Source organism: Acipenser ruthenus, chromosome 21 (assembly GCF_902713425.1).
Source record: "Acipenser ruthenus chromosome 21, fAciRut3.2 maternal haplotype, whole genome shotgun sequence".
NCBI classification, from domain to species: Eukaryota; Metazoa; Chordata; class Actinopteri; order Acipenseriformes; family Acipenseridae; genus Acipenser; species Acipenser ruthenus.
In genome coordinates, this window is record NC_081209.1 from 24,976,559 (window position 1) to 24,999,155 (window position 22,597).

At 40.3% G+C, this 22,597-nt stretch overlaps 1 protein-coding gene across 1 annotated transcript in view; it reads right to left on the bottom strand.

The window, feature by feature from the left end:
• The window catches only part of adam10a (ADAM metallopeptidase domain 10a), a 59,337-nt gene that overhangs the window by 27,610 nt on the left and 9,130 nt on the right, over positions 1-22,597 (bottom strand). Inside the window, exons 2-3 of the mRNA XM_034049841.3 lie at positions 20,144-20,294; positions 1,025-1,143 (exon numbers count right to left, since the gene is read on the bottom strand). Coding sequence (XP_033905732.3) covers positions 1,025-1,143; positions 20,144-20,294 — 270 coding nt within the window. The remainder of the gene's footprint in view (positions 1-1,024; positions 1,144-20,143; positions 20,295-22,597) is intronic.

The following is a 22,597-nucleotide window of genomic DNA, read 5'->3' on the forward strand; positions in this document are numbered from 1 at the left end:
CACCCCTACCCTGTACAGCTGATATAAAATGAACTTATCAAGATGACCAAACAAATTCGGTACATTTTTCAGAATGGTATGCATGTATGTATGCATGCATGTCTATCTATGTATGTGGCAGTTACGATTAAGGCCTTTGTTGCTGTTCTATGAAGTAAGGAGGAGTGAGTTTTAAATCTGTATTGCTCTTCAAGCTAAACGGTTGAACAGCTTTGCCTTGGAGGGACATGCATGTAGAGCAATCCCAGGACTGCTATATATCAGTTTGCTTCACTGTACAATTCTGGTCCAGCAGCCTGTGGTATTGCAATGTAATACTGTGTCAAATTCACAACTGCTGCTACAGTATTGCTTGCCATTTAGTTGGCAGTGCTGCACTGGACACACCCCATGTCCTCCTCCAAATCTCTCCCAGACCTACACTTTCCTTCCCAGTTCTGGGCTGTACAGGGAAGATATGAGTGCATAGCATTCTTATGCTGGGGTTCAACCTCGTCCACACAGATACAAGTATACGCAAGCACACACTCAAGCCAGCAAGTGTTAATCCACCAAATTACTTAAATAAATCAGTGAGTGCAGTGCAGGAGCTCAAGCACCTGTTCAGGGAATTCCCCAAAAGAAATGACGGGCTGAAGAAATCGCACAAAACTCGACTATAAAACTAATCTTTCATGCCTTGTAAGAATTCATTTAGGGGAAGGGAAGGAATTTAAAATAAAAGGCGAGCCAAATGAAACACAGAGCTTATTTAGGGAGCTGGAACAGTACAATAGTCAGGGTGAGAATCCGATCTCCAGTTCTAGCACAGCGTCAAACAGAGAGTGTAAACAGTTTTTCAAATACCTAAACAAAAATCATATACCTACAAATCAATGAAGTCTACGCTTGCAGTTTCTAAAATCAGAGCATGTACTTTTCACAAACACAATCAACACAGTATTGTTTATGTGTTTCTTTCTTATCACATTTCTGGGTTTGATTTTCAAAGTGCTTAATTCTTCAAAACAATGAATGGACTTACCAAAGATTTCTCCAGTGTAAATGTGGGAGGTGTCATAATTGGTTTCTTCTCCTGATATTTCTATTTTAAAATCATCTGTAAATAGGGAGGTGTCTCTCTTCATTCGGAGGTTGAAGTGTCTGCAAAACAGAAGACAAGCCTGTCATGAGGAGGGTTGTTAACATTGCAGACCCCAAGTTGTATATGATAGCGACCTGTTCAAGATGGGATATACTGCACACTATGAACCTGTATGGGTCTCATTTCAGTGCTGCCCCAGTTTCCTGTTCGTACATAAAAACCACTGCCATTCCACTGCTGAAGTTTAACAACTGGTTTCATTTTTCTCTGAAAGGGTAAATTCTTGAAGCAAAGCAGCTTCGGTTTCAGATAACTCTCATTACAACATTACTTTTTACACACAAGCAAAGGTATCCGCACAATAAATGTTTTGATGTGAAAGAAACTAAAGTTAGTATCTGTTTATATTGCATTGTATTTAAAATCTAGAATTAAAACACACAGGTTCCCTTCCGTTTCCTCATCCATACCCGATTCTTTTCAAATCCTAATATAAACGCTTACAAAAAAGGATCTCAAAACGGTTTGTTTTTTATCAAAGGGCCAACCGTTGTTTTCTGAGCATCCTAGTCTCTGCTCAGTCCATCTGGCAAAAACGTACACCATTAACTCTCCACTCAAGTGTGCGAGCGAGACTGTGTGTGTTTGTTTATAACCCATTTGCGGTGTAATAAAAGATATTCTTACTTTGCTGATAATCTTCATGTTATAGACTATTTCAAACCAGGACCACGACACCCTACAGCACATCTACCTTGGTACCCTCTGTGCATTCATTCAGAGACATGGTAATTACAATGTTCTCACAGTGTAAGATCTCTACTAAGTGGCTAATGCTACAACTACAGCACTTTCAGACAGCCGTTCTGTACGTTGGTGTAGATGGCGTAACTTCCAGCATGTGTCAGAAGATTCTCCTGAGCAGATCAAGACTGTAATTAGGTACTAGTCTACAGGAAAGCAGCTTGAGAGGAACAATTGTTGCAATTTTATAAAAGCTTAACTGACCGTGCTAAAATTGTAGCCAATGTTATTAACAGGACAGATATTGTATTTTAATTGTTACAGAATATTTTACGCCTGGTCGGTCAGTCGGTATATTGTGTCAATGCACAACACAGGTGCCAAAGTGCGCCAAGCCTCACACGGTACATTAAAATATTCCATTCTCTTAATCTGAGAATATGTCATCAAGTTACATTATGCTAATGTGTCTTTGTGTTACTTTAGCTCCGTCGGTTTCTGGAGGGCTGGTAACACAGACCGTGAAGACTTACTCGAATATCCTAATACTTAACCTTGAAGAACACAATGGAAATGAAGTTAGAAACAATAAGGCATTTACTACTTCGGTTTTAGCCCACATTATTATTTGAAATGTAAGACTATTCATTCTCGGGGGATATTGTTCGAGACACTATTAGTTCTAAATTAAGATATTTCTTTAAAGCAGGAATTTAAAAACAGGACCATTAGGGTTTATACTGTAAAAGATGAGAAGAAAAAAAGTATCAGGATTTATATCATTTCTTTTATCTGAGGTTTTTTTTTTCTTGCATACTGGTTACCAGGATATATTTTCACAAGATTCTAGAGGTTTCTATTTAGAAACTAAACCGCTGTTTGGAGCGGAGGCCTCCATGCAGTCCGAGTCAATCCAGACTGCATACACCACAGGCCAGCAGCAGAGAGCAGAAAGGAGAACGTGGGGAGTGGGGAATTGGGCCAGTGTCATTACAAGTAGCAGAATCTATTGAATTGATTCCATTTCATTTAATCATATTGGGTCAATAAGAAAAAAACATTTGCAGATGCCTTAGAATACCTTGGAGAAAAAAAACAAAGAGACAAACAACACTGCCGATTTTAATTTTACTGAACTGCACAGTATCCACTCGATACAAGATGTGAAATGTGAATATACTTAGCCAGATTATGTAAAACATCATAGAAAAGACCACTCTGACTAAATGCCTCTTTAGGTGTTATGCAAGACGTTATTAAACTATTGTATTCTACATTACATATAAATTATGTTTTCTGACCCTTAAACACCACAAGACGAGGCAGGGTCTCTGAATGGCTCCCTCGGTAAAAGCGTGGTCGTTTCTTTAACGTTACACCATCAGGGTTAATTGGAAGTAAACAGGAGCACTTGTAAATGATCATGCATAAAGTATTTCAGATCAATAACATTCAAGTCCTAAAATCAATAGTACAAAGTGACTGCTTCCCCCTCCCCCCAAAAATATAGGCTTTAAACCTTAAATAATGAACTGAAAATATACCTCCAAAGTTATTTTTCTGAATCAGAATTCCATATTTGGGGCTTGTCGAGGACTCCACTTTCAAGAGCTGGTGAGTGCTCTGTTTATGTACAGGGTTTACCTACTTGAATACAGTACATTCAGGACAGATTAGCCTAGGGGAGAGCAGCTTGGTCAAATACTATAAAACCTACATCAGATAAGGCACTCTTCAGCCCACATTAACACAGGCATGCATCTCCCTCCCACATTCAGTACTTTGGCAAGCAGCACAAGAGCAGGGGGGATACAGGAGCGGTTTCCTTTAAGTGTCAGGGATGTATGAAAATATACTGTTTGTACTTTTTTACAACAGGATCTAACCCAATAAACAGGACTGGTCTCCAAAAACACCTACCATGTATCCGAACGACAGAGCCACACATTTTAACCCTTTACCAGGAATCCCTTAAATAATAAAAAAAAAAACTCTCCGGCTGTTCATTTTTGAATATATTCAAATCCTTACTACTGCCTGCACATTTGAAAACGGAAAGGATGACGTTTCGTTTTATGCAAAGCAATAGACGTTTCAATCCAATCTGCATGTGGGCTTCAGTGCTGCTGCGCCAGCTGGTTCCTAAGCTGCCCTTCTCATTTTGGTAACGTGCCAGCTTTACCCGACTGAGCCAACTGGGAAAAACGATGAGCATCGCAATGTTTCCCGCTGGTACCTTTTGATGGGATTTGAAATGAAAAAAATCAACTTCACACACAAAGTCAATGCCCTTAATAAAAACAGCACACTTTGTAGTTTAATTAGAACGCTGGGATAGGCTTAACAAAATCCTTACAAGGTGCAAAAATAAAAAGGCAGAGACTGTGATCAGGGAAAAAAAAAGTTTAATTAAAGTCAGGCATCATTTCTAAATGTACTGGTTATACAAATTAGATGGCAAGTTCTATATCATTAACATATACATTGATATTGTACAGAAGGGTTTTCAGAGGGACTGGTCGCCCTTGGAATCTTAATGTCCTGTGACTGGGTTTGTTCTCTCAAGGTAAGATTTTAACATTGTCTGCTGTAACGCCAGTGGCATATGTCACAGTATGAACAAAATCAGGGAGCAGCTGGTGAAAATAAATCAATATCAGAAAATGTTTATTTTAACCAAGTATGACATTCAACATGGAGAAAGGGTATAAGAATCCAACATCGTACCTGGGTGACCTCAAAAGGACAGTAAAGGATGTTCCTGCAAAATCTGTAGTTTTTACCTACAGGCCAATCGGCATGCAGATCGAAATCTATGTTAGCATTGGAATACTTTCCTGTACACACCACGCTTTCATATGGAATTTACGGTTTCCCCTTAAACCCTGCTTTAAAAAAAAAAAAAAAAAAAAAAAACACACTACTATAAAAAAAATAAAAAAGCCTGTGGCACATCTAAACTATTAGTCAAAGTAGGAAGAGCTGCATTATTTGTTTCAACGACAGATGTACTCTAGATATGTATTCTATTTTCAACATGGAGAAGAGATTTAAAAGATTGCATTTTAGATGACAGAAAGCCTTTAAGGCTTCCACTACACATTAGTACTTGCTCACTTTAAAAAGAACAGATCTAATATTAGCATCAGTACTGCACATTTATTGTGTCCACAGCCTAAAGCCACAGAGGCAGAGCATTTCCTGGTTCACATTAAACAAGCACATCCTGATGAGATTACACAGGGGATCATCACTGTGGGAATTCCAAGCAGAGAATTTTTGCTGGAGGTTTGAGACGTCCTTACTGTACTGACTTTTGATGGTTCCCCAAATACTACATCCACCCTTCACCTTGAATGCAATACCCTCCTTTAAAAGAGGACACTGCATGCTGTAATCAAGTGTGTGAAGAGAGAACCAATCATCTGCTATGGAATATTTGAAACAATGCTCCTAGAAACAGGCAGCAAATGTTCCAGATCACGGATTAGGGCTGTTTTTGGCATTCAAGGCAGTTTTCCTCCAAAGTAACAGCCTGCTGAGCATAAATAATAAAAAAAACACAGCACTGCCATTTGGATTCAGTACATCTGCATACCAGAAGTACAGAGGCTATCATTTATGCTGTGTACTATATGCTGTTGCCTGATAAGAAATACAAAAAAATGATTCAAATGATTTCCAGGACAAGGTCAAAAGAACTTGACCACAACCAAAACCTCAGCCAGGAAAAGGGTTGGAGTGTTTACTTTTGAAGCTTCTGGTAAGGAAACAAAATAACTTGAGATCTAATCAATTCATTTTAATGACACCGTCCTCTGTTTAATTGTTTTGCAGTGACCACTTTCAAAAGGTTGATATCTGGAGCCAGCATTACACTCCAGCCATCAACACTGAGCCAACAGGAAATCCACATTACCTGGAGGAAAAGCGCTGAAGGGTGATGCATTACAGCGAAGCTTCGATCTCATTTCACCTTGGCGAGAGTCCAATAATAGTATGTAAATAAAATCTACTCTCGTGTGATAAATCATGAACATGGCTTGCTGAAAAGAAACATGACATGGAGATTGAGCAGCAGAGGGATCGTGTGATATTATTCTTGTTTGAATCCAGTTTATTCATTTTCGGTTTCATTTACCACATTCTGAGGACCTTAAAGTTTAAGAGCACCCTGGCGGCTTCAAAATCGAGCTTTCAAAATCATGTCAACAGCACATCTTGTACACAGGAGATTCAGAGAGGCCACAGGGATGCATTCAAATCATAAGCTTTAAAAAGTCACCAGGATTTGGTGACTGAACCAAGTGCAATAAAACAAGAAGAATACAATATAGTTAGAAGAGCAGGCACTGACATTTACATTGATCTATTCGCTCACTGTATGGTGATATCTGGTGGCCATGGAGATGCCACAGAGATTTCTACATCATTGACCTGGAATGAGGAAGTACATGAGAAATTAACACCAATGGTCTCCGAGTATATTTCTTACTAGCAAACTAGTCAAGGTTCCACTAGAAGAATGAACACTTTATACAGGGACTGTGAAACTACGCTATTACTGCTCCCCGACTGCTGTTCAGCTTCACTTCTGGGGTCGACCCTGAAGAGGGAGAAGATGTTCTACTCCCATTTACCACTTATTTTTAGATGAGCTGCAAAGTTTAGTTCTCAGATAAAACCATCAGAGCTTTAACAGCTGGGTCAGGACTGATAAAAGCAGAATTCCTAGAATAGAACGTCAGGCTCCTGTTTTACATATATTCTATCCTCCTGGGCCTGCTGATAGCAGAAAGCAACACTCAGGGCCCCTCCCCCCCAAGGCTCAGCGGTGCCTCTTAACAGATTCTGAACAGGAGTTGCCCAGGAGCCAAAATATCAAAGATTAAGTATGAAAATGCTCCGTTACATCCCTCTCCTCCCTGATAGACAGGGCTGGCCACCTGGCAGCCTGGAGAACTACTGTAGACCAGCTCAATAATGCAGTATGCACAAGCACAGTCAGTATTTTACTATTTATTGCAGGGAATTCATTACAGTGTGCAACTTCAGAGATGGAATGTTGGACAGCAACATTGAAAACTGGACCATTCAATCATATGAATAAAGTCACCACCTGAAGGACCACAAGCTCAGCATCACCTCACACGCAATGCTGGTGCTTTGGTAGCAGCAGCCCATTCAGGTGGTATTCCAAAGTAATGTCAACCTCCTGCCTTGGTCGTGAATGTGGTCCTGAAACACCACTTCTACTGTCTAAACTGCATGTTTATTTTTTATTTTTCAAAAGACATTCAAGCCTACAAGTCTTTTACCTCATTGTTCTGGCGCATTGCGGTTCCTTTTTGTTCTGTTCCTTAATCCTCATCCGATCAGAACACACAGAAGTCTTCTAATTTAGACCAATGAAAACCCTAGCCACTTGGTTTCTCTCTCTCAGTTTATCTATAATATTATGGAAAGGATACATTTTAATACTTAACTATATAGCACCTGCCAGTTTGAAGCAGTTGCAATAAACTAGCACAATAAAACTCCCTTCAGGTCAGTACAGTACCAGATTCAAGCCCAGGAGGACAGCACAGGATGAACCCATTCCCATGATGCATCAGAACCATCCCCTCTTTCCTCTGCCAGGCACAGTCAGTCTCTTTACAGCACTCATTACCTCTGCAATTTCATGCCGGAGATGTCACGATCACACTTCACCATCAATCTCAACAGCACTACCCTAATACATGGCCTGCTGAGACAGAGCGCACCATTAAAAACAACCAGCCTATTACCAGAAGTGGCAGGTAACACATGTAATTGCAAAGCACATTTCCATTTGCAACTTTCTGTGCCATGAAAAAAAAACAAAAAAAAAAAAACACAGCTCTCCTTTGCTAAACAGTTTTTATGTGTTCCCAGCCATCATTTTCATACTCCCACAAAAGCTAATTGTTCAGGCCCATGCCAGGCTGCTAGCATCACCAAGCATCTCATAAAATCAATGAAAAGGCTCTTTTATTTCATGCATACATGTTTCTTTCAAGCTGGTCACAAGTTACAAGCCTGTGTCTGGTTTTTATTAAGAAAGCTCTTACAAAAGTCGTGTGATGCCTCCAGCTTTAGAGTAAATGCACACCACTGAGAACCGGCTTGGCTTTGGCTCGCTATCGCCTACCATCAACCCACACAGGATTAGCCGAGCAAGCTAACTCAACAGGGTTCGTACTGGGATTTTCAATGCCCCCTCTTACCAGCAGGCAGGAGTCGACACCAAACCCTTATGTATCTGGACAGTTTAGCGACATTTTTTCTATTATAGGTTCTTATTTTAGGCTCTCAAGTGTAGGCCTACTGTATACGGTATATTACCATACATATTGGTTCATAAAACTATTGCTCACGTTTCTTTCAGCGGTTAAAAGAACACACTTAAATCTCCTGCTTCAGTATGAAAGATAATTTATATTGTAGGGTTTGCAAGCCCCCGGTTTATATTCTACTGGCGACGCTCCACCAGGCCAGCAAAATGAGCAGCACTTACTGTAAGTACCTGAAAAAGTAACACACCGGATTATTAATACCACACAGGCTGCGAAACACAAAAAAATCCCAATCCTCCTCCACAACAGTAAATAGCACAGATCCTGATGCAAGCAACACATTAAGCCTGTCCTTAGAAAGTTTCACTACAAATGGAGAAACAGTTCAAGACATGTATTGCAGAATGACAGGAAATAATAAAAGTAAGTTTTATGGGCATGAGTGGGAGAATGATTAAACATTAAAAGTGGGAGAATGATTAAACATTAAACCTCCCGAAAGGGAAAGCATATTACAGTAAAAGAGCTCAGTGCTTAAGCAATCAAAAGGTAAAACTGCCAGTCTGGGATATGAAACACATATTCTGCTGAAAGCTAATCACTGTGTGTACTGGATGTAAACAGCTTAATTTAATTTAGAGGAAATGGAAAGTTTAACATAACGACACATGTCACACCCAAACACCTGGTTAAGTGAATAAGCCTGCTACTGTATGTGGTCAGTTATAGAGGAACTGAAACCCATATTCTCTCTGCACATGTGTTATCTAACCACTGAACCATACTGTACTGTTCTGCATGCCCTTTGAACCCTGCTATTATGTTCAGAATTTAAGTACATCTGTTATATTTTGGGTCATATTGACCCGATGCAATTTCAAACAAAAACAGCCTTAAATTGATTAAATGTTTTTATTTGCAAAGGTTTTACTCTTATGCTCTTTTAGTCCAGGAGCTGTGATCAAACTTATTTGACTGCCAACCTGGGAGCTCCTTATTTTGGAAAGTTTTTACCAGGGAGATGCTGTTGCAATACTGACAGAGAAAATTAGGCTCTGCCTTGTAGATATATATTCTTAGTTTTTTTGGTTTATAAATATCTCATTTAAGCCAATTGGAAACTAGAGTCCGGTCAAACAGACCCGAAACCTAATAGGAGAGTTAAATAATTCTACAGCTATAAAATATGCAAGGCTTAAGACATCCCTATTCTCCAAGATTATGAGCAGCTTAATTGTAAATGTGGAATTACATTTCCGGGTCTGATCAGCGCACTCTGTAATGCCAACATCTAATACAAAATTAATGTTGTGGAAAAGGCTGATTTCATTAGCAGATTTTTTTTAAAAGCTCAGAGTGAAGTTTTCCTTAAGATATCACATGCTGTATCGCGGTGCACTTTTAATCTCCCCTTTTTAGGGAGGGAGACTTTGTACAGTGAGAAAAACATGGGGTTCTTATCAGTAAAGCTCAATTAATAAATCAAAATTACTGTGCCATCAGCAAACATTAACTTCATGAAAGTCACATCCATCATGCCCCTGTTTTATGCTTTGATTCACTTTGACTATGACCTACTGTAACTTCCTGTGTCATGATTCCCACAAAGATTAGTAGATTTTATTTCTTAGGGGTGTGTGTGCGTGTCGGGGCATTTGAAATGCTCAATTCAGGTTTCCTCCCAGCTGTTACCCACATACTGTAGGGATCAGGAAGAGTAAAAAGCAACAGCCAACCTCCAATACTCCTGTGAAGTCAATTCTGTCTCCAGCTACCGATTCTTACCAAGCTACTGGCTCATCTCAGAAAAATCTATGCTTGGAAACAAACATTTAACCAGCAGGGGTCACTAAGCACGATACAATGAACTACCCCCAGTCTATTTCCTTCTCTAACCAGCAGGAGAGCAAAGGCCAGTGTAGCATTGCCTTTGGGCCCCCAGCCAAGAATCGGCAAAACAGAACAGAATTCGAAAAACTTGTGCATGACCCTGCACTCCATGGTGCTTTTGCAAGGCAAGCCACTGGGGACACCCACATTAAACAGAAAGCCGTGTGCTTAATCTTCCACAAGGTGTTTCGTTGAAGGTTAAAGAAAAGGTTTAAAAAATTCAGCATGAATACACTTGTAACGAAGTAGCCTCCTTCACCTGACCCCTGCTTTTTGCATCGGACCCAGCTGATGCAACATGCTCCAACAGCTGGCTGGGTCTCACATGCGATACTCTTGAGCTCAGCAAAAGCAATACAGCCCTGTCTTAACTGGCAAGGGTGCCAGGAGTGGCTCGTCCAGAAAGCCTATGGAACCAAAGCATTTGAAAATGTGTCACTTCAATAGCAGGCGTCTCAGAAAAGACTAGCATAGCTCCAGCTAGGCAGCCATTAGGCACGTTTACACTGCCATTTCAGATCCGGATCAAATGCATCGGTAGTATTTGATCCAGTGTAAAACGCTTGGCGATCGGATCAAATGTACCTCTCTGGGAGATGGTACAGATAGTTGATCCTGCCAGTGTAAACGCTCGACTGGCTCAAGTTCTGCCATCCTTTGTTTTGAAGGCGGGCGCCAGACTGAAACATTCCCTCCAGCGCATCAGAGGAGCAGGTAAGAGAATACTGAAATTCTTGAGGACAGGAGTAGAAAACTGTAGTACTTCCTCTTCCTTGTTGCATCCTTCAGTGGGATGACGTACAACGTAATAATGTGAAGCTCGGCCTTACGCTGCAAGTGCACATGCGCAACCCCACTGATCGTGATCAAAATGTACCGATGCATCTGATCCGGATCAGAAATGGCAGTGTAAACACACCTAGTGTAGATTCATTACTCATTCTCTCATATTACACAAGCTAAACAGTACCGTCCGTCCACAAAACAAAAAGGGTGTGAATTGAAATCTTGGGTTTGGATGACAAATGTGTTGATTTTGAAGTCACATAGGAAAGGCTTCAATGCAGTTGAACACACACAAGTTACAGTGCCAACTAAATCCATACCCTTATGTAACATTAGGAATGAACTACAAAGCACTGCCTCACCATCTAACCATTTTACTCTATTACTGGGGTTATGGAAAAGACAGAATCCACTACGTTATAATATCATGGTATCATTTAAAAGCTCATCCAGATACTGCAGTTCTGCTCTGTGCCAAAACATTGAGCAAGCCAATGTAACAATCTGCAATTTGTATGTGGTCAATGGAGGAATTTCAAATTAGCCCACAACATTTTCCAAACCCACCAACACAAAAGTACAGCACCAGCTATAAGAAGTTGCAGTTGCCTTTGCAGTCAGTTACATTACAGGCTGCTGACTGAAGATGTCTAAAGTCATTTGAAAAGGTTAAGCAAGGTTAGGCTTCAACTGCCTAACTTCTACATTAGCTGCTTCCAAAGCCAGATTATATAAAACAGCGAGCTGAAATCTGTGTCTTGTAATTATGAAACAAAGACGAAAACAAACAGAGGCAACTGCGGATATCCTAGCAGAACATAAGTCCCAGCACACAGAAATTCTACAGTGGTTTATTGAGAGAATACAATAAACATGCCAAACGGCATTAAAATATACAGAAACTGTATTCAACACAGTGGCACAGTGCAAGTGAAAGTTACCCTGTCCCTAAGTTCAAACCTACAAATAAAAGCATTCAGTGTTGAGAGACTGGAGTTCAATTGGAGTTTTTAAATCGTATTCTCAGTTTTTGAATGAACTGCTGTATCTGCTAAAGCCTCACAGGATTCAATTCAAGGTCATGTATTCCACCTCATTGGCCCATTCTCATTTTTGCCTTGGCACAGCTTAGAATTTCTGTGGCTTTTCAGTCTGGGATCATTAATATCCACATAGAGACAGAGACCAGCGAGTGCCTTCTCCATCCTGCACTGTACTGCAAGACCAGGTTGTTGCTTTTATAATACAATCCAAGAGAGGTGGTAATTCTTCCTCAGCTGATCAGGGACTAAGGCAGCTATTAATAACTTCAAGAGTTTCCAGATGGAAAGGCGAAAGACACCTGAGCAGTGATGTCAGCGGGCCACAGATTTACAGTTTCCTCTTGTAATTCCTCATTACAAGTCAATGGCACTTTGTCAGGTTGGATGTCATTTAATGGATTTCAGGCACGGGGTTGAGAAGGCAGGTTCAACCTGTGGTCAGTAGCAGGGTCTGGTAAATACAGTACACAGCAACTTGACTTCAAGGGAGGTGGGAAGGGGGAAAAATTAATGAATCACCTAATCACCTATTGGTATTATCTGTTACCGTGGTATTAATTGCTTCTCAGTACAAGTAAGCATTAACCTGGTATTACTGTAAAATGAGATTTAACAAAAAGCCTGTTTTTATATCTGTTTGCAAGGCAGCAGTGTGGAGTAGTGGTTAGGGCTCTGGACTCTTGAACGGAGGGTTGTGTGTTCAATCCCAGTTAGGGGACACTGCTGTTGTACCCTTGAGCAAGGTACTTTACCTAGATTGCTCCAGTAAAAACCCAACTGTATAAATGGGTAATTGTATGTAAAAATAATGTGATATCTTGTAACAATATCTTGTATTATTGTATTACTTGTATTGTAACACTTGAAATGTATTTGCTTACGATTGTAAGTCGCCCTGGATAAGGGCGTCTGCTAAGAAATAAATAATAATAATAATAATAATAACAACAATTATAAGTCGCCCTGGATAAGGGTGTCTGCTAAGAAATAAAGAAATAAAGAAATCATTTCTTTTTTTTGATGTGGTTATGAAAACAATGCATATTTGAATATAACATTTACCGTACTGTAGCTCTTAGGTGACAGAAAAAAAAACACTATATTACAATTACAGTACTTGAAGACTTGGGCAGACCAACATTTTCCTGGAACAATCCATTTTCAGTTTTAATAGCTAGTGGAAGCTACTGTGCAAGAAATGCATGATCCATTAAACTGTTACACTAGATTGTCAATCGAACACTTTTGAAATCTTAATAAAATCTTCCAAATAAAAGCTCACCCTAACACTCTTCCTCACTCATTCTGTATGTGTTGTTGGTAGGTATTTAGGCTAACCTCACTATATTTTGGGGTAATGCACTTGCACTATACCTAGGCACTACATGCAGACCACAAACAGTTAAATAGGGTGTGCTTCAGAAAGCCACACAGTTCTTTGTGAGATTAGCTGTCGTTACATCTCAGATGACCTTCTGCATGCAGTCCAGCTGGCTGCCCTAATTCAATACTTTAATCCTGATCATGGCAGATAAATGCGATACACATGGATACCCGTGTGCTGGACACATGAATAGCAGTTGGTGTTTCTCCTTCAGAGTTTCATTAGAGGTTTACTAAACTGGATGTTCACATCTTTATAAAACTAACCACAACCACAGAGTAGCATATTAAGTTTACCCACTCATGCTACAGTATGAGGTTATAACAATACTGAATCTCAGGGTCACAGGATATTCATTTTACATAGAATTGCCTGTAGCTGGCCTTGAGCTAAATTTACAAATGGCGGAGGACTACTATCCAATGGCGCAGCCTCTGGACTTCTCTATTCCAGAACGACATGTAGCCTAATGCAGCTAGAATCATAATTTCAATTTCCTTCATACGTGCTACTGTAAGTTAGATTGGATAAGAGCAGCACAAAAAGAATTGATTGGCACTGCTCGACTGTCCGATTTGTAAAAAAAAAAATCAGTTTGATGACGATTTGACACTTCAAAATCGAAGTGTCTGTGTCACATTTGAATTAATTTATTTATGCTGTGAAGGACACAAACTGATCTATTTATCTAGAGATATTGGCTTATGTTACAATGACACCAGAAGAAACCAGGAGAGAAGGATCTGAATTGGTAATTATTAACCCTTGTTAGATCCCCCAAGATGTAACCAGTCATTTGATTCCATATTTCAAAAGTCACTTTGGTTCCATACTGTATGTAGGAGGTATTACATTAAGAGCAAAATATAAAAAGGTTTGTAAAGTTTACACAGTGATGGTTGTATATGTTAAAACAACCAGGAAGATAAATATTAAATATAAAAAAAAAAAAAAAATCGCTCTATTAATTTCTCATTAACGGAACATTCTTCAGTGCTTAAACATTTCATTTCTTAAGCCGTCACCCACATGGGTAATTAAATAAAATTGGAAGTGAAACAGGCAATGCCCTTCCGATTGAAAAAAAAGATGGAATGGACAGCGTGTAAAGTTTATAAAATAAAACATTTGTAAATGAGAAGCCATGTTACAGTGTGTATGAATCCAGGTGTGAGCTAGTCAGATTGAACGTGCGAGTGTACACGCACATACATTTCAGCAAGCATGTGATTCATGGACTCCTAACAATTCAGTTAGCAGGAAATTGCACCCACACTAGGGTGGCTATAGTGTGAAGCCCCATGGTATAGCAGTTCAACATTTAGCAAGGTTCTGTAAAACTGCCAGGGACACAAATGGAAACACACCTGACCCAACAGATGAACCGATAATAGTTTTCCCTGAAGAGGCGCACAGTAGAAAAACATATGCAGCTTCCTCCTCAACAGACTGGCTTAGCTGTGTATGCGCGCAGAGAAGGCCGAGTGGGTGTGATCGCAGTGGCAGTGCCAGTCAGTCGAATTTCCCTTCGCAAACACCACAGTCAGTCACTGTGGTTACATGAGATCAAGCATTCGGAAAACTGAAATCAGAAAATTGGTGTTCTGAGAACGACACTTCTGTGTTTACCTGACTTGGAACAGATACTCCAAATTACAATTCTGATCAAATCAACTGTGCACATGGATTACATTTTTTTGGAAAACGTAGCGCATTTGCGCAGACGCAGTAGTAAGTAGGATGGGAACAGACAGGGTTCGGTTGAGTCTGCAGTGAAACTAAGGCAGGAATGATTAGGTATTTCAGACAATTTCTTTCATTAACAGGGATGGAAATAGACTATTTCCATTCCAGGTTTTAATACACACTTCATTGGCCATAGTGTTTATGTAACACGCCGAGGTGTGTCCTACTAAACTCCTGGTAAAACCAGGAATGGATCAAACTGCTATGCAATGAGTCTTATTTTCCATCCCAGTAGTGCATCTTAGGATTTACATTGAAAATCGTATTCATATTTATAAAAACTGACATTTACCGATAGAATTTCAACAGCAGTTTTGAAATATGAAGCCCAGTATGGGCTTGGTTTTGTTTATTTCAGATTTTTATGGACGATTCCACACTCACAGTAAGTACCTTGCATCTATTGCATGATGATCTAACCTGCTCTTTGACACAGATGATTTAACAGCATCACTAAATTTAACACCACATCCACACTGGAGTGCGTTTCCAAGCTGGAGAGCAGCAGTACAGTACATTTATACCCTCAGTCTGCCCTGACTGCAGAGATACAGCTTGGTAAACTGCAGCTGCACATCAGGAGTGAGATATCTACCATTTGAGCTCGAGGGGAAAATTTAAAAATCCTTTTTTGTGCCATCTGCTATTCATCATTCTCTGCTACTTCCAGACTGTCTGTGCACTGAATCCAGATTACAGAAACTGTGCATGCAATACAGATTGCAACAATTGCATTGCTCCAGTTTAAAATGTCTGCTTTATTTGCACCTCGAAGCACCCAGGGAAATGGCACATTACAGCATTTACAACATTTCAAAACACAGGCCTGTCTTTAAAGATAAGCACATTTCACAATAGCTCAGACAGGAACTGTGTTAACGACAGATGTTTTGCTAAACTGGATGGCCACGAGAAGTGGAGAAGTGGCGTCAGTCAAAACACAGCCATGGTCACCTCCTCCAGGCTGAATTTATCTGCACTCCACCAGGCTCCCTCCCTTAACCCAATGAACCAGAGAACATTCCCAACACCTGTGTGAAACATTTCTGTTCCTGCCACAATCCTCGAGAAACACAAACGATATATGTTTGTATTATTCTTTAAAACACAAAGATTACAGTGACTAAATGACCTCTTTCATCACACCAGACTTGTAAAGTTGAAGAAATGTATTCACTTAACACAGATCAGCAGTAAACAGCACCATCTAAACTGCAGCTATTCAAATTACAATGGTGTAGAAAAAGGAGGAAACCAAGCAGAACCTCTTTGTTATCCAAACATAATACAGCTATTGTCTGGTTTACTTGAGAGAACATTTTTATCCACCCCCCTCTATACAGTGCATTTGGGTGCCTGTCCAGGATTTCTTGCATCCATAATGATACTCAGTTCACACAGACTTTTTAACCAAACCTCAAGGTCAAACTCCTGTAACTATTGTACAAATCTGCAATAAAATTTTTTTTTTTTTTAAAAAGACAGCAGCTGAAAGTACAATAGAGCAGCAGGAAAGGAACCAGCAATGCCCTTTGTGCTCCCGACTGGAGCACACAATGAGGATCCAGAAACCTATTATTTATTTCTTAGCAGACGCCGTTATCCAGGGCGACTTACAATCGTAAGCAAAAACATTTCAAGCGTTACAATACAAGTAATACAATAAGAGCAAGAAATACAATAACTTTTGTTCAAGTAAAGTACAAGTTTGACAAACCACAATTCAATAATACAGCAGGTAATAGTGATAGTTACATCAGGATATGATTAAATAGTGATAGTTACATCAGGATGTGAGTAAATACAAAGTACTACAGGTTAAAAACTTGGCAGATTACAGTATTCTGAAGTACAGGATTAAATGCAGTAAAATAGGGGGCAGATAAGAGCAAAATAAAGCACATTTACATGAAGGGTGATAGTGTCCCAGGATACAAACAGAGGAGTTCTACAGGTGCTCTTTGAAGAGGCGAGTCTTAAGGAGGCGCCGGAATGTGGTCAGGGACTGGGCAGTCCTGACATCTGTAGGAAGGTCATTCCACCACTGCGGAGCAAGGGTGGAGAAGGAGCGGGCTTTGGAGGCAGGGGAGCGTAGCGGTGGTAGAGCTAGTCTTCTAGTGCAGGCGGAGCGGAGAGGTCGAGTGGGGGTGTAGGGAGAGATGAGGGTCTGGAGGTAGCTGGGTGCAGACTGGTCAAGGCATCTGTAGGCTAGTACAAGAGTCTTGAACTGGATGCGAGCGGTGATCGGGAGCCAGTGGAGCGAGCGGAGTAGTGGAGTAGCGTGGGCGAAGCGAGGCAGAGAGAACACCAGGCGGGCAGCAGAGTTCTGGATGAGCTGGAGCGGACGGGTGGCGGACGCAGGGAGGCCAGCCAGGAGGGAGTTGAAGTAGTCTAGGCGGGAGAGTACCAGGGCCTGGACCAGGAGCTGGGTAGCATAGTTGGTGAGGAAGGGTCGGATTCTTCGGATGTTGCTCAGGAAGAAATCGGCAAGTGCGTGCCAGAGTGGAGATTTGCTGGGAATAAGAGAGGCAGGGGTCCAGGGTGACTCCAAGGTTCTTAGCGGAGGAAGAGGGAGAGAGTGTGGTAGATTCCAGAGGAACAGAGATGGAGAGATCAGAGGAGGGGGAGGAGGAGGGAAAGAAAAGGAGGTCAGATTTAGAGAGGTTGAGTTTGAGGTGATGCGAGTGCATCCAGGAGGAAATAGCAGACAGACAGGTAGAGATACGGGAGGAGATGGTGGAGTCCTTTCCCATTCATTGCTGTTGAAGAAACTTTAAACAGTAAGGAGTTCCAAAATGAAAGAGAACATCCTAAATAGCATACAATTAATGCAATGACCTGCTTGCAGCCAGAGCTCTGCTTTCCAGCAGTAGATATCTGCAAACGGGGAGGGCTTAGGTCGGCCAGGGTGTCCTCGGCTCACCGCGCACCAGCGACCCCTGTGGTCTGGCCGGGCGCCTGCGGGCTTGCCTGTAAGCAGCCCAGAGCTGCGTTGTCCTCCGATGCTGTAGCTCTGAGGTGGCTGCATGGTGGGTCTGCAGTGTGAAAAGAAGCTGTCGGCTGACGGCACACGCTTTGGAGGACAGCGTGTGTTCACCTTCGCCCTCCCGAGTCAGCACAGGTGTGGTAGCGGTGAGCTGAGCTTAAAAATAATTGGCTATTCCCAATTGGGGAGAAAATTATAAACAATTGGCGACTACTAAAATTTTTTAAAAAAATGTAATCCTGCATATACATAAAAACACATTAACATTTTCTCTAAGAAAAGGATATAGCTAGGCAATTTACTGCGAGTTCAAACACCTTTATATGTTTTTAATCCATCTTACTGAATTTTCCCCAGTTTAAAGCTCTCATTTTCTGGAACCAGATCAATCAGCTTTTTAATAAGCAAATCTCTTGGAAATGTCAGACAAGGAGCAGAACAGATGCCTTTAGAAGAAGCAGCTTAAAAAGAGCTGGTACATACATAATAAAAGGCAGGCTGCAATGAGTGCACTAGTTTCATAACTAGAGATAAGAATTAATTTCATACATATAATATTCAAGAACTCCCAGACAGAAAACCAGCCAAGCCAATTGAACACAAAACTCCTTTGGATCCATTTCCCTAAATATCGTCTAACTCTTAAATGGCTGCCCCTATACTATCATTTGAAGATTCTTATAACAATATTCAACATACTGGGGCACTAGGCTTTTATTATTTAAATTATTATTTTTTTCCCCCAAAAGTGAAAATTCCAAGCAAAAATTCCACCTTAATGTTACAAAACCTGCATTAGAATTTGCTGCCACAAGCAGATGGCTACTTTGAGTGTGTTTTTTTATTTATTTTTGGATAGTAAATGTGACCCAATAAAAAATCCAACTGCTTTTAAAAAGGGTTGTGGAACTTGATCTAGCCAACATTCTACCTGCAGTAATGAACCACCGAAGAACAACTGTACAGACACTTACTGGTACTGAAGGAGTGCCCTTAGATAAGATACTACAGTGACTAACTCTGAACGTAGTTCACACACATTTTATTAGCAAACATAAATACAACAGCATAAATCTGTCACAAAAAGAAACCCATTTCTGTCATCTAGAGCAGTGGTACGCTAACTTTTTATGACGCCCCCTTTTCTTAGCATACATTTTGTTGTGTCCCCCCCGGATTAAATGTAAATAGCATATTTTTTCCTAGATTTAACCACAAAAAAGTCCATATTTAGCTAAATGCATATGCATACCCCAAATCAACATTTTTGTTTTGTACACTTAGCGAGCGAACATTTAGCAGACACGTTAAATATGGGTTTCTAACATAAATCTGTGAATTTAAATTTTTTTTTTTTTTTTTTTTTTTTTTTAAACCTGGCAAGTCAACATTTAGATAACATTTGATGTATGTATTTATAACTTGGCGATTCAATATTTACCTAACAGATAAACCTGAAATGTTATTGTTGCGCAATTAAGTCTAAGAAAATAAATCTGAAAAACTAAAACCTGGGTTTCCCCAAAAACATGTATTTTGCCAGCTACCAGTATATCTGAAGCTATCATGCAAGCCCATGTCCATTGACATGTTTGATTTGGCATTCCTGCAGAGTTGCCTTACACTCTGACTTAAGAATGTGTTTGTTAACATTTATATAATTAGCTAAATCTGGAATTATTTTTTTATTTATTTTACACTGGTCGCCCCATTTCAGCTCTGTTCATTGCAGTTTGACTGACACTCACCACTTCAAAACATAATTTCTCCGGTTCTACAATCCATACAGTGATCAACGGCTAATTTGAAAGGCAAGAACTTGGACTAATTAGCTGTCATTTATGTATTTATTTAAAATGTTCTAATTTTTTGTCCCTTGTAGTCATAGCTGCACCCCCTTACTGACTCTCCACTCATCTAGAGCTCCATCCTGACTTATCACTGTAGGTCTGCAATGGCAAAGAAAGGATTACAGCATGAATTAGGCCTAATAACTAGTTGCCCTAATGTTACAGTTATTAATATACAGACAGTTTGCAATATGTCAGAACGGTAATCCTGCATTGTGCACACAGGACTACATGCTTCCCATCTCCGATTTTTTTTCTTCTAGTATCCAGGTTGGAGAGAAAGGTGTACTTGTGATAGAATACAATGACTAACCTGCCATGTGCGTGGAAATCCAGATGCACAAATTGATCGGCAGGGGAAAGCGCTCTTTTGGCACGTTCGTGCGTCCGATGTAATAGATCAGTGTTGTACGACAAGCCTTCATAGTGCTTAATGTATTTATTCAGAGGGTTTCCATACTGTCCTGCAAACATAAAAAAGGAGGAGAGAATTAGCAACAGGAATACACTCCACAGCAACCACAATTGGAAACCAGCAGCCTGACCACAGAATGCAAGATGATATACTGTACAGTATACTGCAGATGTATGTTTGGGTAGAGGAAACTGTGTACCCTGGGCTACTCAAGCTTCAGTAACGTCATGCACTGTGTCCTTGCAATGCTTGTAGTAGAACAAAACCAGGGCAGAAAACAAGAGCCAAAACGTGACCTTGGTTCACTGTTTGAGACCGATTACAACATTGCTAATATCCAGACGAGCCAGCAGGAAAAATTCTCTATTATATAGAAAAACCCAAACAGATTGCCACTCAACACATGTACAGTACAGTAAAACACCAGGGAGAGCCCTATTTTAAGCATTTACACAGTGGCAGGAAATAGAATGAAAAGGCTCAATGTGGCACACATTTTCCCCAGCCCCACAATGTGCTTCTCACAGGGAGGTGAAATATTAGTCAAGTAATAAATAAATAAATAAATAAATAAATAAATAAATAAAATAAAGGCCAAACTCCAAGGTGTTTTTAGAGATATGATGTGTGGCAGTAAGGTGGTCATATTATTTATTCCAGTCTTAATCATATTAACACAGAGGCCCCACATCAGCGGCAGGATACAGACAGGGGTGGAGCGATAAACTAATGTCACGACACAATATTTGGCATGCACAATTCAGACAACCGTTAGGCTGAATTCTAAATGTTTAACACTGTCAGCTATTAGCATCCTAATTTGAATTGACACACTAACAGCCTGTAGTTCAAACCTTCTGCCTGGGAGGGCTGCACCTTAGTAAATGCACTTTGCCTTCATAAAACTGACCAATGAGAGAAATGCATACTGGAAAAACTTCTGCATTCATTCCAGCACGGATGTACAAGTAAGATGCATACATGATTGGAGTCATTTGAAGTGTGTTCCATTTTGTAGGTATGTGAATTGAAGTCACCACAGCAAGGGATTAGCAAGAGAATACAACAGATTACTGCAGATCTCCAGTCAGGGTGTCTGAATGCGTCTGAAAACCATGCCAAGCAATGTGGGATCATTCTACCCAGACCCAATGAGACCTGGGATCCAATACGAACAGGGTTTAGCCGTGTCAAGCCGTACCCTGTACTGGAGCAATGCTGATCAGCAAAACAGAACACTGAACAAAAGAAAAAAGCAGCATGTTTTTACAAAGTTGGTACGCATTCAACACCTTCTTCTAAAGGCACTCGCTTGTCAAAAAAATAAATCACATGCAAGAATGGGAGGCCAAATGTTTCCAGTGAGTGCCGTCAGTCTACTGTACACCAGAGTTCACAAATTTCAAATATCTCATTTCCTGGGGAGAAAAAAAGACCGAAAACCACACCTATAAAACAATTATGAAACCATCACCAGAATTCACTTTTGTTTCACGGAATAGCAAACCACCAGAAATGAGCAACTTCCCTTCCTGATCATTTCGAGTGTGTGGTAATATGTATGGGGGGCATGGAGATCAATTCAATAACCCCAAGCTTGGGCGTGGTCTGCTCCAATAATGAAATGTAGAGATTGTCATGAATGTTCTGAAAATAACCATTTCAACAACAGTGACGTACATTGCATATATAACTAAGTGTTCTGCCACCAGCCAGTCACACTTCCTTTAGAGTCCTCGGTTTTTAAAAACAGCCTACCTTCCTTGTTTCTTCTTAGCGCTCTGTATTTCTCCTTTTACTTGGTACTGATATTGAAATAGTTTTATTAAGCAAGAAAGAAAATACTGTTGCAACAAAGAAAAAATATGAACGGTTACAGCGAGACGGTTTTAATTTATGCGAGGTGATGCTCACACAATTAGTAGACCGACTCATTTATTTATTTAATTATAAAACAGAGAATATCTTCTTAATACAGGAGGTATCGTAATCACTGCAAGTTTGCGATTCTCAAATGCAGAACTCATTTCACATAGACAGTCTCTATTTTATGAAACTATGACAAATCAGGGTTATATTGCAATTTGTTTAGCACACATCCTGTCTCCTCGCTCAGTGCAGATAAATATACATCGTTTCTCGTAACAGACAGCCTGACACACAATGGCTTGTTCAGATGTCAAGTTTTCGTTTACTGAAAGGAGATTCAGCAGCTTAGAGTGTGGTTGATGTTAGGATTTCCACCTCCAGAAGAGCAGCCCATATTTCTTAAAACCCCCAAACCACACATCCCCACATGAAGCTGCAATTACACATCCCCACATGACGCTGCAATCTCAGAGTGGCTTTTAT